Source organism: Caretta caretta, chromosome 5 (genome assembly GCF_965140235.1).
Source record: "Caretta caretta isolate rCarCar2 chromosome 5, rCarCar1.hap1, whole genome shotgun sequence".
Classification (NCBI taxonomy): domain Eukaryota; kingdom Metazoa; phylum Chordata; order Testudines; family Cheloniidae; genus Caretta; species Caretta caretta.
Genome location: NC_134210.1, coordinates 58,413,638 through 58,432,308, shown reverse-complemented (window position 1 = coordinate 58,432,308; position 18,671 = coordinate 58,413,638). Strand labels below are relative to the sequence as shown.

General features: G+C 37.9%; 1 protein-coding gene across 1 annotated transcript; it reads right to left on the bottom strand.

Annotated features, from left to right (window-relative positions):
* Window positions 1–2,738: 2,738 nt before the first annotated feature.
* Window positions 2,739–18,649, bottom strand: POLR3G (RNA polymerase III subunit G). Its single transcript, XM_048851008.2, has 7 exons — window positions 18,195–18,649; window positions 17,167–17,296; window positions 12,600–12,662; window positions 10,147–10,197; window positions 5,720–5,790; window positions 3,884–4,015; window positions 2,739–3,081 (listed from the first exon to the last, which is right to left on the bottom strand). The coding sequence occupies exons 1-7, from the start codon at window positions 18,312–18,314 to the stop codon at window positions 2,995–2,997; spliced, it is 654 nt and encodes a 217-aa protein (XP_048706965.2). The 5' UTR covers window positions 18,315–18,649; the 3' UTR covers window positions 2,739–2,994.
* Window positions 18,650–18,671: the final 22 nt, after the last annotated feature.

Genomic DNA, 18,671 nt, shown 5'->3' with positions numbered 1-18,671 from the left:
TTATTGAATTTCATCCTCTTTACTTCAGACCATTTCTCAAGATCATTTTGAATTTTAATCCTATTCTTGCACTTGCAACCCCTCCCAGCTTGGTATCATTCGCAAACTTTAAGTGTACTCTCTATGCCGTTACCTAAATCACTGATGAAGATATTGAACAGAACCAATCCCAGAAATGATCCCTGTGGGACCCCACTCAATATGCCCTTCCAGCTTGACTGTGAACCACTGATGATTATACTCTAGGAAGTTTTCCAACTAGTTATGCACCACCTTATAGTAGCTCCATGTACGTTGTATTTCTCTAGTTTATTAGGATCAGCTGCAGCTACCCGTTGCTCTGCCTGATGCAAGCAGAACCTCTGGAGTGTTCAAAAAATGGTGACTTTATTATGTCATCTGCTCAGCTTCTCTCTTCCTGAGTTGGAGCAGGAGCCCACATGCAAGGATGGGCAGAGAAATAACTGGACATGCCATGGCCATGTAGAGGCAGCCTATTTGCATAAATGCAGTTTGGGTGCACACCATACTATAAAAAAATTTAAAACCCACAAACTTTAGTCCTAAACTCTTCATTATTAGTTATAAAAAAATTAACTTCCACACAAAGTCCTAATTAGTGACCAGAGTAAATTTCTGTTGCAATATAGCATAGTATTTAATAATACAGAAATAAGTTGTTTTACATTGTTTTGCTGTATCTTCCTACATAGCAATTTAACATTTAAAAATAATCAAGTTAAAATATACATTTAAAGTGTGCCCTGTATTGCATTTAGTTTTCTCACCCTTTGGAATTGCTTCACATTTTGTTTATCAGAGCATTTTAATTAACACAGGGAAAAAAATACAGCCAGGCCCCAAGTTATACAATCATTAGTATATGTAAATAGTTTTTTGTTGATTTTATCTCTCTATTGTTTCAGAGTTAGCACTGAGGTAAAGTATTGTTTGGCAAACGTGTTCCCCAACCATCGAGAAACAAACTTTAAAAGCTTATAAGATTTAAAAAAAAAACAAATAACCAGTTTCTCACTAGATGAGAACACATTTTTTAGTTCTCAACAGCTAAAGAGCGAAAAGAAAGAGGACCAATCTGATCAACTAACACAGGTTCCAATTTGTGCAGAGGAACAACAAAAGCATAGGTTAGAGCCTTTTAGTGACATTTCTGAGCTTAATAATTCTAGAGGAAAAAGTTTATTTTCAATTTTTCATTCATTTTTATTAAATTTTAAATTAAATTTAAAAATCTGAAGCCCCCCACAATCCTCAAGTCAGCTAAAATGGTTTCTATTGATTTTGCTTTAAATTTATCCTCAGCATCTCCGTCTTTGAGAGTAGTTATGGGTCCAGCTGGGAATACTTCAGAGAAAAACAGCAGCATAAAGGAAACAAAAAACAATAAGAAGAATAAGCTTTAAGTTTCCTTGAAGATTGGCAGAAAGGAAATTTAAAGCCTATTCTATAAAACCACATGCTTCTCCTTTTATGAAGACAGCTCCTGTGGCTACTTCAAAAAGACATCAAAGGCCATAATTGAAACAGTGACATTTCAGATGATGCTGAGATTTTAGGATCCAGTGCTTTCTATTCATTTTGAGTGAATTTAAGCAAAACAAACAGTTTTTAAAAAAATAAGACCTATTTTAAATTGCTTAGAAACACAAAAATATTAGAGATACATTTGAATGTTGTACCTACCAACTATTGTTATAAATAACTCCTAGGATTACTGTAATAGAAAGATTAGAGTCACAACATATTCAGCCACAAATATAGAATATTTATAGCATTTACGTTATTGTTTTCACCACCCTCACAGTTTACCATAGCATATTACTCTTTTAGTATATGTACCTTTATTTTACAGTCTGATTTTTTGGCTGTGCTGGGAAGTAAATTTAATAAAAACAATATTTCACATTTATATAGCTAGTATTTTTTTATAAACATCAACTCTCACAACAGTACTATGAGGTAGGAAGTAGTATTTTCCCCATTTAACAGCTGGAGAAACTGATGCAGAGATGTTGAGGGACTTGTCCAAGGCCACAGAGAAGAGCCAAACCGAGAAATCAGGATTTCCTGGTTTCCCACTCCCTTGCTCAAACCTCAGCCACAAACCCTCTCTAAATGAAACTACTAATTAGCCCCAGACCTCACTTCCAGTAAACAGGAATTCATAAAACACAATCTAATCTCATTTATTAAGTCTCCTTACACCCAACAAGCACTGGTTTGAAAGATGCTCCCTATTCGTCAAAGTGCTGAATTATGAAAGTCTGTTGATTAGAATGCAAGAGCCTTCAAAATTATCTCCTTACTTTTTAGTCCACAGTACCAAAGTACTTTTAGGCTACTTTGTTCAAGAAAGTGCTCAGTGTTCAGTTAGATTTCAATCCCCTGATTACAGAAATTATATAAATTCCTTTAAAATGTCAGCAGCTAAGTAAGAACAGCTTGTGTTCAGAAAGGACCAAATCCTGGTTCGCTTAAGTCAATACAAGTTTTGCTACTGACTTCAGTATCCTCTGAAATATGACTTCACATCCGGAACAGGATTTGATCCCTCCCATGCATAGAGAAGTGCAAATGCTTAGGCACAATTCAGTCAAAATGTATATTCTTTTCCTGTGCAGCAGAAGCAATACAAAGGCATATATGTTCTTCCCAAATGCTTTGAAGACAGATATTTATCACTGCAAGGTTCTCTAGAACTCCCAGATACAGAGTTCTAGAGAACCTTGCAGTGATAAATATCTGTCTTCAAAGCATTTGGGAAGAACAGTAATATGGCAGCTAGGTCTCCCATTTTTCAACTCAGTTAAATAAACCAGAAAAAAATGCCCTTTCATCTGAGGGTGAACTCAGCGCTCCAACTTCAAGTAGCTGCATCAAGAGTTGCGGTTGCTCAGCCCACCTACAACTGGGTCCAAATGGTTTAGTGGATGTCTTAGAAGGCCAGGATAGGACACAATCTAATATAAATAACTAATAGGTTGCTTCATCCATATTGTCATCACTGCCAGCACCAAAGTCATCGCCATCTTCAAAATATGAAGCAATATAGTCGTTTTCCTAAATGAAAATACATTATAGATCAAAATACTTTAAGTTACTGATGTAGATGAAACAATTAAATGCACCGTTATTAAACGAGGCACATTGCCTCATAATCCTAATCAGGAGAATACAGTATGATTTTGAAAGAAGAATATACAGGGATACATCCTCCTTTCCTAGTTTGATGAGAGAGGAAAAGACCTACATTTTGGGATGTTTAAAGTTTGATTGTCTATACATGGACACACTCATGGTGCCTTGAACGCTTTCTTTGCTGGAGGAGCTACAGTTACCTAAGGTCATGAGCCATTTGGATCACACTCCAATGCAGCCTGAAATGTAATCTGGATCTTTTTTTTTTTTTTATTTTTTTTTAAATCTTCTGTTGTTTTCAGATGCCAACAGCCACCATAACATTGGGGAACTAAGACAAATAGTTTGAAAGCATGTTATGAAAAACTGTCTTAGATCTTTGTAAAAGTATCACTATAAACTTGCTGCACTTTATCAGTGATACAAATAAATAATGACATCCACTCTTAGTGCCAGGACTCACTTCTAACTGCTGAAACAAGATTTTGCAAGATTTTGGTGATACTAACATATCTAACAGAACCTCTTAAAATCAATCACCGCACTAAGCAGCATAATGTGCAGCTAGTCCACGTAATAGTGCCTTTCTCATACCAACTTTTCCTCTAATGCAGAACAGCTAACAACTTTGTTGGTACACGTGGTTTCAGTCATCATTCCTGTCACCATATTTACCTCTAACAAATAGGGTCTGTTTTGTTAGAGCTAGAAAAGGAACCAGTACCTCTTCATGTTCCTCTTCATCATATTCTTCTTGTTCATTTGCTGCTGCTGCTTCTTCCTCTTCATCCTCTTTGTCTTTTTCTTTCTCCTTTTCCTCATCAGATTTTTCTTCGTCACCTTTCTTTTCCAACTCCTGTCACAAGTTAGAACATGTTAAGGAGTCTATCAACAACATATCCTCCACGCTATCAAAATGCAGAGTTTAGTTTTGTTGTATTGCAACTAATAATAATAATAATGCAACTAACCAAACAATGGTGTAAAAATAACAGGCAATTATGTTGCTTACCAAAATGCCAGGATTTTCCTAGGACTTATTAGATCGAATACTAGCCATTATGTTTTTAGCACATTTGGTGTAGTACTACAGTGCTGAATTCCCTTCCCCGTTATCTTAGGATAAAGTGGTAGTTATTTGTGCAGGCACACATGGTGCTTTATAAGACAAAGAACACCACATAACATCTGCTCCAATATGCGTACGTACTAAATCAGACAAAGACACACAGGGCAACTCTGCCTCTCAACCTCTTAATACCATTGTGTGCAACACATACGTCTACAATTATGATCAAAATTTCCTCCCAATTTGCCTAGCCATTGCCTCCAAATGTCCCCTTCTCACGCCCTCTCTTCTCAACTCACTACATGGGTTTATTTGCAACCCTGGTAGGTTGAGAGGGCACTGATAGATCTCTCCTTCCCTTTGGGATCACTGATAGATCTCTCCTTCCCATGTCTTCAGACACCATACAGTCATGTGTCACCAAGGCACGGCAAAACAAGACCAGACCTGACCAGAGAAATGGCTAAAATGTGAGAAGTCCCACCCAATGTAGGATGATTGAGATGTAACAGCTATTGAATTCTCTTTCTGTAGCTTTATTCCTGGGGGAATTCTGTGTCACTGCACATGCACACAATTCATGTCCCTAGCAGATTTCTTTGCTTCCCTGCAGAAAAATGACTTCCGATGGGGAAGCAAAGGGAAGCCACACCTCTCCAGAGCAGTGCAGGCAGGTCAGTTCAGGCACCTGGAGCAGCCACTAGAGACGTAAATCACCTCTGGGAGCAGGGCGGGATCTGGCCAGTCATGAGTGTGAGAGTGGCACACTGTCCTTCTTGCTTGCTATTGCGCCATGCTCAGTGTGGAGGGGCAGGGCTTTGGGGTGTTTCTGAGGAGGTAAGCATGGGGCAGACTCTCTCTACTCAGGCAGAGCAGAATGTAGCAGCCTGCCTGCTTAGTGAATTGTTGCCATTGTCCTGTGAATTCCCCCAGGAGTATAAAAGAAGTGTAAAAGTTGTAAGGCTCCTTTACATTGCCAGACTGGTGTAAAGGACAATATGGCTTATAAATGCTTATGGTGCTTTAGTGATTAGAACTGGTCTAAATGGACTGAAAAAATTTCCTATTAAAATGTGCTCCATGAACTGTTTATTACTGACCTTTCTGGAGTTTGATTCCCCAGCTTCACTTGCTCTTTATTGCCTATGATGTAACACTGAGCATATGACTGCATATATTTGTTGACTAATAACTAGAAATAAAGGATCAAACCTAGCTACATTACTATTAGGCAAGGGGGGTTGGGGATTTTCTTCAATGCTCCCCACGCCAAATCTCCATCCATGGTATTGTAGTTTAAATAAATTGCCTAAATAATTGAAACCAGAGTGTTTATATTGCATTATTTTGACAAATAAAACATGCAGAATTTTAAAATACTGTGCACAGCATTTTTTATTTTTTGGTGCAGAATTCCCCCGGGAGTAAGCATGTATTGCACAACGGAGGCTATACAGAGAAACTGCATCTTTTGCATCAAGTAGGTCTTACCTCAATTTTTTTCAACACATCCACATGACTTGTGGGTGTGGCAACTTTTGCCTTTTTCGTTTTTTCACCTGCTGAAGTAAAATAATAAGTTACTTAATTTACCTTCTTAATTCCTACATGGAAAATACACATTACTCACTGTTAGAGATTACAGCACTGTTAACATCTGTCATGGCAAATTAATGTAATGTCTGTGCTATATCCTTGCTTTACAGTTGCAAATCCTTTACCCTGCACTGAACTGCAATAGCCCAATTTATGTAAATGCTGCACTTTTCCCTAATTCAGGCAGATCTGAAACTCAACTTTGAATAGGCATTTGTCCAAATTGTGATATTAAGCTTCAGTCAAATAATTTTCAAACATATATTCAAAGCTGGTTAAGAACGTACAGAAGAAAATACGTATTATTGTCATTTTCCATCATCTTAAATATATTAGAAACCCCCTGAATATCATTTTAATTCTTGTTCAGCATATGTAGCTTCAAGATCATAGTAGGTGTTTGTAGTAGGCTGTCAGTCCTCACTTTCAAACATCCTGCCATCTTAACAGCTGTTGATCCAGCTGAGAAAGGGCTAAGTTGCTTCTGCTGACTCCAGGTTGCTTATTACATGGATGTAAGTGAAGTAGATCTATCTCTTCAGGGAGAAATAACCTAGGGTGTTGGCTAAGCAATCTTGACATCCTGTAGAATCCTGTAGAAAAGCAATCCTGTAGAAAAGGCTTGAGATGACCTTTACTTTATTTCATTCTTTGTTAATAAAACCAAACCCCACAAAGGAGTGAGCTTTTAATTTTACGTAGGTACGTGCACTTTGTTTAAAACCAAGCTATTTAAGGGTCTTGCCTACAGTATAACTGTAAAATAATGACTCCCAAGAGGCAGCTCCACTTTTGGAATGACAAAGTAGACACCGAGCACTTTAGGCCCTAATTTTCAAAAATGTCAAGTCCCATCTGACTATCAAAAAGTAATAAGTTGTCAATGGAAAAGCCAAGAATAGAACTCAGATCTTTAGATCCCAAGTCCTCTACTTTACCCACTAGACAAGGATTTCTCAAATGGGGATATAGCATTAATTCCTCTTTATGTGATAACCTATAAACTGCAAAATTATAGAGATGGCAGTCATAATGCCATAGTAGAAAAGGAGCTGAGATTTGCACTTGTAGTTGGGATTCAACTTCTTTGTCTTGTAAGAAGAATGCAACATAACCTCCCTAGAATTACAAGACTTACTCTTCACTTATTGAACAATGAGGATAGGAACTTATAGAAAGTGTTGGAAGCTGTGTGCAGGTACACTAGAACACAACCTGATTGTGTTTTATCTGGACTAGCTTTTGAGAAAAGACTAAAGACTGACAGAAAGATATAGATTCTACTATGCAGGAAGCATTTGTCATTGACAGTGCTGATGTTCACTTGAATATTTTATCTAGATAGGGATGCTGTGGCAACGAGGAAATATTTTTAGCATACGTCTAACAATCCAACACAGTACATCTTTGATGCAAGTGGAGCTACTATGTAATAATTTATTAACTGTATGTTGACCTGATTGTGAGGATGCTTGTTTCTGAATATACTGGTTTAGTTTTATAGAGAGCTATAAGGAAAGCAAACAGGAAGGAAACAGAATGGCTTAAGATAAGCCACTTCTCCAAAAACATTTGAGGGTTGTTAAAAAACAATGCCACTAAGGAAAAGGCCTGGGAAGCGGAAGATATATAGCAGTTTAAAAAGAAACTCTCAGGAGAGGGTTGGGGTTTTTTTTTGTTTTTTTGGAGGTGGGTGGGGGAGAAGAGTTGTTCAGGAGAACCAGGTCGATATACAGACACTTGCTGGGGGGGGGAGGAGGACGGGGGGCGGACGGGTGGTCTGAAGCAGTTAGGCCTTCCTAGGTCACCATCACAGGACAGCAGGGTTTTAGGCATGTAAAACTATTATCTTACAATCCTTTTTCTCTAAACGCTTTGTTCTTTCTGTTAAAATAAATAATATGTTGGTTCTAAGGCGACTGGTCACTACATACACCTGGTCAGTTTCTTGAAGGGCAGAACCAAAGATGCCAAACACAGTTGCACCTGCTGGGTAAGCATGGTTGAAATACATCATGATGTAGCGAAGGGCATGGTCTCAGAGAGGCAGAACTGCAGAATTCCACCCCTGGGAGGTAAAGACATGAATCCTAAAACATGACGGGGTGCACTCAGAGACCAGAAAACAGACAGAGGTGCAACTAGCCCTTTAACCATGGCAATGTCATTATCCAGAAGTAAAAGTCACTCTCAGCAACATATATAGTTAGAATGGGCAAAGCAAGTTGGGTTGGATTACAAGATAGAAAAACTGACTTGCGCTAAGAGGGGAAAACCCAAAACTCACCCTCTTCTAAAAACACACACATTTGACTTGATTATAATGTGTTATCTAGATCAGTGAGGCTCAAACAGGCGTCCTTACTCCAGCAGATCCGTGACTCATGTCCGGGGGGGCCTCCACCCTCGCTGATCAACTCCTCCCCTTCCCTCCTAGTGCCTCTTGCACATCACAGAACAGCCGTTCAGTGGCGTACAGGAGGGGCTGGGAGGCGGAGCAGGGACAGGGTGCGCTCAGGGAAGGAAAAAGAAAAGGAGTACTTGTGGCACCTTAGAGACTAACCAATTTATTTGAGCATGAGCTTTCGTGAGCTACAGCTCACTTCATACAGACTAACACGGCTGTTCCTCTGAAACCTGTCATCAGGGAAGGAAAGAGGCGGGGTAGAGGAATGGCAGGAAGAGGTGGGGCCTTGGGAAAGCAGTGGAGTGGGGGAAGGGCCTGGGGCAGAGCAGAGGCTGAGCACCCCTATGGAAAGTTAGAAGCTGGCTTGTGGGTCCACAAAACTTTTTAAATCAAAATGGGGGTCCTGCTGAAGTCTGAGAACCACTGATCTAGATTATTGTTCTCAGAGTACGCCAAAATGATGTAATAGCCACCTTTCTACAAACCTCTGCAGACTATGTTTTCTGAAAGGCTTATATACATATATTTTGTAAAGGAATCTGTATCTTTCTTATGTTCACAGAAGTTAAACTGTTCAGTTGATTTTTGTTGTTGATATTAAAGAGAAAAATGGTCACTTTTGGTGTGAGATCAAATTAATAAAAATGTATCTTAAAGGCAGTGACTTTGAGCCTATGTTTATGGTCATCATTTAATGTCACTCGAGCAAAGGGACAAATCAGCAGCTGATTTTCTTAGGATCTGGGAGAGCCAATTACTGGCTCAAAGTCTGTGTAAATACAGCACTAATTACACTTTTGAACAACAGCTATATACTGGTTATTCTTCTTTGGCAATCTTGACAATAAGAATTTAATTTCCAGGAGAATGCTTGCACTCTACTTTTAGTACCATGCTTCTCAGTGAGGCTCTTAAAAGGAACAAAGCTTCCAGATGAGCCAGTCTCCATGACTACTACACATTCACTTTTCTGTGTTCTATTTTATCCTTGAACTGAAAGATGACTCACTACAGACTTGGACAAGGGGTAATGAAAGTAAATAATTATACATAACAGACATCTAGGTATCAGTCAAAGGGTTGCTTCACATCAACAAAACAATAGTTCTCCAGAGAAAATCGGAATAATGGTCATGCATGCTGGGGAACACTGAAAAATAAATACATTTTATGACATTTTGTAGTGAAAATTAAACTGCTTTCTCTTTCAGAGCAACCAATACCAGCTCTAACTGCTGTTGAAGGATCTGGTTCACAATTCTGTCAAAGAGAGCTGAAAATAAACAGAAAAAGGAAAAATAGGGAAAAGCAGAAGTTACATTTATTCACACACAAAAACTAAAACAAACAGAAGAGCCAACCAAATCACAAGCAGGAACACAAATCATGGAGTATGGGAAAACAGCGGTGAAAGATGTTTGCAAACTTCTGAAAGCAACAGCAAAAGAATACAAGTATTTTTTAAATAACTCAGTGCTACCCCATCAGCATTCAAAGACATATTGGTATGCAAAGCAAGAAATGCAGATACACCAGCTCCAATAACAGGTTTCAGAGTAACAGCCGTGTTAGTCTGTATTCGCGAAAAGAAAAGGAGTACTTGTGGCACCCTAGAGACTAACCAATTTATTTGAGCATAAGCTTTCGTGAGCTACAGCTCACTTCATCCGATGCAACAATAAGCTCCAATAAGTTCACTATTATTTTCTTTAAAACATCAAAATTTAGTTTTTGGTAGTTCTGAAAACATCCTATAAAACAATAAACAGACCAGTCAAATAATGTTTAAAAAAAAATCTTAGTCAAAATGTTTCAAAAATTATTACCACTGTTTTATTTTCAACCAGCTCTAACAATTGTCTCTCTCACATATAATTGCTAGGCACTGAATGCTCCTTAAAACTACAACAGCTACCTTTTTTGGTCTTTTTCCTTGGCTTCATCTCTCTTGGGAGCCTTCTCCAATCTGCAAAAGAAATAATTTTAATATATAGGAACTATTATTTATTTGTATTACATTAGTGCCCAAAGGACCCAAGGAGGGTTGGGGTCCTATTGTTCTTGGTGCAGTACAAATACAGACCCTGATACTGAAACAGGCTCAAATTTTTGGTATCCAACTAGTCCCACTAAAGTAAACACAGTACCTGAAGTGTACTTGAAGTTTAGCCCTAGTATAAAGATTTACAGAATCAGGCCCATAGAACAAAAAAGAGTTTCTTCCCCAAAGAAGCAACTGAAGTTCAGACATAAGTGAACCTAATAACCTTTAATTTACATGTAATAATTAGCAGTAGTGAAGCTATATAGATAAAGCTGAGGTTGCCTTTCCATTCCAAACCCCAAATCTTCAGATCACTGACACCACAAATTTTCATTGATTAAATTTCTCATGTTAATCCTCAGCTCAAGCTTGAATTTTTTGGGGAAAATGTGATGCAAGTCTGAGAAACTAAGTTGCAAGCAAAGGTGGAAAAAATCAGATTTATTTTTTCAGGCAGCTCAAATACAGGTTTGTCAAGTTTGCAGTGGTAAAACATGTGTCTGCACCTCCACAAGGAATACACGATTTAGAAAGGTTGCAAATGCCATTTGACTGGCATTGTTTTAAAATGGAGAAACTGGGTGTGACGCATGACCATTCTTTGCAGTTCACCCTAATTGAGTGACCTCAGTTGGCTCTCCTGGGACTCTGGTCACTGTGGCGTAGTCTGTCTTGGATACACATTGCCACAGGTTAATTGGGTTTCTGGATCAGAACCACATGCTTGTCAAAAATTAATTTTGATATTGGAGAGTTTAAGGATTAAAAATCAGTTACAAAGAGTGAGCCATGATCATATGAAGATCTTGACAGAAAAACCCTTGAAGAATTGTGCTTACAGAGGGGGCTGGGAGCTGTGCTGATTCAGGATGGGGAAGTGGGTAAAAGGCATCCCATTGCATATCTAAGAGAAAAATTGACACCCACTGAACAACACTATGCTATGCTGTGCAACTGTGTGAGCAGTAAAGCAACTCAAACCCTATTTGTATAACAAGATGTTTACCATGTTCAGTGATCATGCTCCCTTGGTGTGGTTACACAAAGCAAAAGAAACCAATTCTAGGTTACTCCGTTGCAGGAGTTTGATATGGACATAATTCATATCAAAGGAAACAGAATCTTGTGGCTGATGCCTTGTCAAGGTTGGGAGATCCTTGAGGTTTATGCAGGAGCTCTAATTAGCTCTCTTCAACATCAATCTCGCGTTGGGGCATGACCAGAAAGCGTTAAGAATCCTACAAGATAAATGACTCAAATTCAACCTTTAAAAACATATAGGTGGATAATGTTTGTGTTTTTACATATATATTGGTAGAGATCAACAATATAATCAGAGTCCCTGTCTATGCTGTATTCTGTTAATTCAGAGATCAAAAGAACATCTTAACATTTAAATGAACTGTAAACATAGGATATCACTGTATTCATCTCTCTTTGAAACGTATAGCAAATCATCTGTGAATGGTGGAAAAACAGGCAATTGCCTTACGTTAATCTGTGTGAATAATTACCGGTAATGCTTAGGAAATGGGTCCACTTCAAAGTCCACATGAGTGTCTATTGTTTGCCAAAGAACTACAAGCTGTCACAAGAAGGCCTGAAACTGTATAAAGATGTTTGGGTCCCAATCCTTTTCATCTCAGATCTGCCTGAGGCTTCATGCAGGGGAAGCCTGAGCCATAAGAACTGAGATCCCAGTCCTGACTGGACCACCCTGAATATAAACATTAGACTATAACCTATGAACTATTTCTGAAAGAACTCTTTGCATCTACAAAGCTCACCATCTCTGCTATGAATCTGAATCTTAAGATTGACTCACGTCTTTATGTATACTGATCTCTTAACCAATCCTCTCTCTTTTCTTTTTAATTAAATTGTAGGTTAGTTAATAAGAATTGGCTGTAAGCACGTATTTGGGTAAGATCTGGAATATTCATTAACCTGGGAGGTAATGTGTCCGATCCTTTGGGATTGGTAGAACTTTTTTATATGATGAATAAGATTTTCAGTAATCCTTGTCATATTTGACTTGCTTGTCTGGGTGGAGGCCTAAGGCTGGATTACTTCAAGGGAACTGTGTTGTTGGCTTCTGGGTAATCAGTGAGGTATTATAGAAGCTGTTTTGTGCTGGCTTGTTAAATCTAAGTAGTGGAATATCCATCACCTTTGGGGATTGCCTGCCCCATTCTTTGCAGTTCACCCTAATTGAATGACCTCAGTAGACTTCCCTTGGACTCTGGTCACACTGGGCATTTAAGAAAACTGGCAGATTACTCAAGATCCATGCAGAATTTCACTGTTGTAATTTACATTATTACCTGGGGTCCATTCCATGGATTCTTTTTTCATCTGCAGGTACTTTTTACTATATTTTTCAATTCCTAGAGAACAAGAAAAACCTGCAGTTATTGAATTCTATTTCATTTACATGCTATTAACCAAGGCAATCCAAACACTGTATTATATGCTTCCCTTGACCCAAATATACATACACACACACACACCTTCCTTTTATACAGATGCACTTTCCATTGTGCTGATGATGAACATGTTTAACTGTACTACTGTGAGCAGTTCCCTTGAAATCAATGGGACTACTAACATGCATAAAGACTTGTCTACACTTAAACCGCTACAGCAGCACAACTGCACCCTGGTAGCACATCCGTGAAGACACTACCTACACCGATGGGAAGGTTCTCCCATTGGCGTAGGTAATCCACCTTCCCGAGAGACAGTAGCTAAGTCGACAAGAGAATTCTCCCGTCAACCTAGCGCAGTCTACACTGGGGGTTAGGTCAGTTTAACAGCATCACTCAAGTGTGGGGATTTTTCACTGAATACTTACCTACTTTCCTTGTATAGACCAGGCCCCAGCGTAGATGAGGATTTAGTCAGTTAGACCTTGCCTACATGGGAAAGTTTTACCATTTATAATGATCTAGTATACAGGTTGGCAAAAGCTCTACTGTCGACACAGTTATACGAGCAAAAAAAGTCCTTTTGCCAGTATAGCTTATTTTATTTAGGGAACCAGTATAAGCTATATCTACATTATGCCTCCATTAAGAAGGTTTGCTGGTATATTTATACTATGACCCCTGTCTAGTGTAGACAAAGTCTTATCTGGTATGTGGCTTTTTTCAGTATGGCTTAATCCCTTTCCCAAGCAACATAAACTTAACTGAAAAAATGCACTCATATTGAAAAAAAAAAAGAGTGTCTACATGAAGAGTTATATCATTTTAAATCCACACCTTAGATTATAATGAAAAACCTTCCCATGTAGATAAGCCATCCCTCAGTAAAGAAAAACACTGGGACTGGAACTTAGGCATTCTTGAGTGTTAGTCCTTCTTTATTACTATAAACCATAATGCCTCAAAACAAAAAAAAATAAATAAAATTACAAAATTATTAATTTCTACTGCAGTAATGCCTAATGATTCCCAAAAAGGAAGAGGGCCCCTGTATACTAGGCACTGTACTAACAAACCACCCCAGAGAGCTCAGAGTCTAAGATTTACACAAGACACAAAGTAAAATAATGAGACAAATTAGGATGATGGGAGGTGGAAAGGTAACAGTACATTCAACTCTAAATCAATTACATATATGACTCCCCATCACTTGGGCTTCCAGTCTGTTACCAGGGCAAATGTAAGCACAAGAGCCAAGAATATAGTGGAACAAAAGCTTATGTTTAAAACGATGGTGCCTCAAGGGGCACCTAAAGTAACTGGTGTTGGGTGTTTTTTGTATGAACTGTCAATGTCAGGAGAGGAAAAACCAGTGGCTTTGATTTCAGGATGAAGCCCATTATGGAGGAATGTTATTGCAACTGCTAACATCAGGGTAGATTTGATTTAAAACACTAGTCAGGAAGACTTGATTTAATCATGGTTTTCTACATAAAAGTGCATTCTTGTTGGTTGTTATAACCTTAATACATATTTTTTACAACTCAGAGATAGATGTAGGTTTCATTTTTAGAAGGTACACACTATACATTTTTAAACAGTGATTTATTTTGAAAACTTTTCAGATTACTTTTACAGCTATATCAGAAAATGAATGATTGTTTGTTTTTTTCATTTACTAAAGGTAATTGAAGCAGATATATGAAGTCATTGGGAGGTGAACTATCTCCAATTTAACAGGTTAATCATTAATATTTGGAGGATTTTCTTGCCATGCTGTATTAGGAGGAGAACATCACCAGACAGACATTTAAATTGTTTTATTTAACTAAAACAACAATGTTAAGTATTCTGGATTTTTTTCTTCAACTGCAAACATATAATATTTTAACAAAACAAGCATATGTTCCTTGCTTCTCACATTTATCTCCAGACTTCTTCTCCTTGTCCAGATCTATTCCGCCCCCAACAATCTTCTGTTCATTGAACTTTTTGAAACTTTGCACTTTTAGAGAGAGGTAAGGGATTGACTCTGTGTACACAAATTTGCAGAGGGACAACAGAGTTGAGGTCTGTTATTTCTCACCTCTATATATTATTTATTTATTTAAAAACATTTTTGCCGTTAACAAGCATGTTACCTCTGGAGACACAAATCCACAGTTTGAGAACTGCAAAACTAAGCATATCTGATGGTATCTTCTAGACTGAGCACTGAGTCCCATTGGGTAGATAGAAAGATTAACCTAAATAATCTACACAGAAGCCTGTGGAACCCATAAGATTGGGTCCCTAATCCATGAACTATTGGAGCTCATTTACAAAACTTTGCTTAAACATTACATGAATATATTGTCTCATACTACAGAATTAGAATTTATAATCCCTATTCCATGATAAGATATCTTTGAGCTATAATGTATCTTTGTATAGGTTTTTTCCTCAAAAAGCATTTTATCCAAAAAGTCCAATTTTATTTTTTTAAATCATTGATTTTTATCCACCCTGGCTAACATATGTAGTAAAATCTGTGTGCAACAGTAACTGATCTTAATCAACCATAGGTACCCGGCAAATCCAAACCCAGCAGCACAGCTTCTCTTATGCCACTGTAGCATAGACACTTACTACAGTGATGAAAGGGGATTTTCCATTATTGTAGTAATCCACCCCCGCAAGAGGCAGTAGGTAGGTCAATGGGGTTTGGGTTGGCTTAACTACTGTTTTTCATATCCCTGAGCAACCTAGTTAGGTTGAACTAAGTTTTAGCTGTAGACCAGGCCTTCATAGTTTGTAAAGGCACCTATCTTCAAGCTAATTAAAATGTTTCAAAAGTTATCATTCATTTTCATTCAGGAGAAAGCAGGATGGACAATATTTTTCAGCATGACTGATAGTAACGATAAGTAGCAGGCAACAGAATACACTTGTGTTTAAATAATATCTTCTCAGTTCAGTTGATGGATGTTACCCCAGTACCCACACATAATTTCCCACCATATCCCAAATAAACAAGAATTAAAATTAAGCTCCTGAATCCAACAGATCAAATCATGTATTCCACAGCCTAAAATGTATGTTAACATTATAAAAAATAAAAATCATACTACAAAATATTATCCACGAGTGATATTGCCAAGATGCAATATTCTCTCCCACATCTTTCTTTTGCCACCTTTGCCATTTTAAAGCATTTCATAAGAGCATTTGGTCATTTTAATCCAAGAAAACAAAAAAGGAGTGAAATACTTCTTTCACCAGTTGACTACTTAATGACTGTGTATTTGATAATCAGGGTCAGGTGTGCTGATGGGTCTAACTTCTGGAAGGAGAAACAGAGATTAGATCATCTGCTACTGCAGGATTCTTATAGCTTTGTCTGTAATATCTGGTGCTAGCCACCATCAGACACAGGATACTAAACTAAATGGACCTAAATGGTCTGATTGAGTATGGTAATTTCTGTGTTCCTTACAGTCCCCAACCAACATCATTTACCATACCTGGCAGTCAGGCTAGGCTCACAGGAAGATGGTGGAATTGACAAAAAAGGTTGAATAGGGAAAAAATCCACTCTGAATAATGACAGCCTTCTGTGATTGCTAGATTTTTGATACTCCTGCAGTGAAGCTGGGAGGTACTTGGGTCCTTTGTTTTCCCCAATGCAATTTTCAAAGACTTGGAAGCTTTGATTTAAACAACGCTTATCAACAAACTAATGAAAAGGTAAAACATATGTATTGGCTGTCAAATACAATATGTCAGCCAACACCGAGAAAGACAACAAATATTTTCAAAATTAAATTGCAGTTTTATAAAGGTTTAAAAAAAGGGGGACAGATACTATGGTCTAGGTGAAACACGCAGAAAGCTGGCAGTCAGGAATTCCTGATTTCTAATTCCACCTCCACCACTGATTCAAGCATTGGTAAATCTCTTCACCTCTGTCCTTCTCAGCTTTGCCATCAGTAAAACTACTGATCATACCTACCTGTCTTTCAGGGATGTTGTGAAGTTTACAATGGAGCACTGACTAATTTGGGCAGTGATAGAGTAACCTTCAATTGATTATTTTTAATTGGTATATAATATTTTAAAATAATCTGGCTACAGTTTAAAGGGTCCTTATTGGAACCTGGGCTTTTAAAAAATATATTTATATAGAGAATTCTGTGCTCCACTGTTAATGATTATAAAGGCATTTTCAGCAAGGAAGAAACTGACTGACTAAACAGAGTTGTCAAATACACAAACAAAACAAATTGAGAAGAACAGACTTCTCCCAAATCCACATACTACTTTTTAGTTACAGCAAATGTAGGCATTACTTGTAATTCTCCTAGGTGCAAAAGTTTCACTATTCAGTGTCAGTACTACAGCTTGAACATATAAAGTGCTAATTATTACATTTTTCACACACAAATACATTTTGCTGTTCTAAAAATTACATTTATGCGGAACAAACCTTGATTTTCATCTTCATTTCGCATAAAATAAGGCATTCTTTTCATACTTCCTCTAAATTCTTGCTTTAAGGCCAACATATAATCCTCTTCCTCTCCCATTTTCAGAGGCACTGGCTTAAAATCTGTTGGCTGTGTAAATTATTAAGGTGCATTATTATGTTAATATCCAACACATTCAGCAACACAAAAAGCTGCAGAAAAAATGTGCTAGTTATAGAGGGGTGCGATTCTGTATTATGCTAGTTTGCAAATGTATTGAATTGTATTTTGACAATATGTTCAGAACTTTATAAAGCATATTTTTCAGTTAAATTGTAAAAAGGATTTATTTCTTTTTAATGTATCCATCCATGAAAATCTCTATTAGGAAAGAAAGAAAGAAAACAAGTATCTAAAACATTTTCTTGACTATTAAAAAACATAAAATTCTAATTCAACTGACTTTAGATAAGTGCAGCAAGGTGAAAATCATCATCCACCCCACTAGCCCTCCAAATGTAGTGCCTCAGGCTGACTTAACCTGCTCTGAACCTCTTGCTGCTATCTTAAGTCAAAGAACAACTTCAGCAATACCTCTTCCCAAAATACAGTTGGATCTGTGCTAAACATGATTAATCTAAACAATGGGTTCTGATTTTTTTTTTTAAATCATACTAGTTACCTCATGGACAGTCTAATACAATTTAACAAATCTGCTGTCAAGAACAAAAAAGTCTCTTCCCACTGTGGCCTTGTCTACATTTGAGACATGGGATCTGTAAGTCTCTCACAGTGCAGCTCCATTGATGATAGCAACAGTGAGATTGTAGCATAAACAAGACTCAGACTGTTTATACTATCATCAGACAACAGTGTAAAACACCTGAATCCTCACTGGGAGCACATGGTTACATGGACTAGTTACTTTCAAAACTGACTGATAGTGTTTAGGATTTTTCCAAATGTTTAACAGTTCACCTTATTACCTGAATATGAATATGAAACACAGATATGCAACATGCTCTTAAAATTATGCTTCTGTACTTACAGGAAACAGTGGACGGGGCTTGAATGCTACTTCAGGTAGCGTTTCACCTTTGGCAAAGCCAATAGCCTCGATGTTGAAAGTAAATGCAGCACGTCCTCTTCCTTTCCCTGACCCAGCCATTTGGAGTTACTGGAAATATTACACCCTTTGTTAGATTCTAGTTGTGTCACAAAAAATAAAGCCAAAATTAAGATGGAAAAAAGTCAAAGACTAAAAAAAAGGTATTTTTCAATTGCATGACTCAGATCAATTATGATCTCCAGCTTGGAAAAAAGTTACTTCTGTGTGGAAATCAAACTGGACTCAAGACTCCCTTTTTCGTTTTTAATCAAAACTGAGTCTGGTTTAAAACTGAGAACTTAAAAAAGATGGGAACACGTGTCAGCCAGCCCCGCCCCCGGCTCTGCTGCCGCAGCCCGCAGTGGGTAGCAGCGGCGCCGCGCAGGCCCCGCCCCGGGGGGCGGTGGCGGCGGCGGC

Bases quoted from the DNA above. Each gene is read 5' to 3' on its own strand.
- POLR3G (XM_048851008.2), bottom strand. From the start codon at position 18,314: ATGGCTGGGTCAGGGAAAGGAAGAGGACGTGCTGCATTTACTTTCAAC. The intron at 17,297-18,194 runs GTAAGTACAGAA...TAATTTACACAG, and splicing joins AGCCCCGTCCACTGTTTCCT to CCAACAGATTTTAAGCCAGT. The intron at 12,663-17,166 runs GTTTGTTCCGCA...CTTGTTCTCTAG, and splicing joins AAATGAAGATGAAAATCAAG to GAATTGAAAAATATAGTAAA.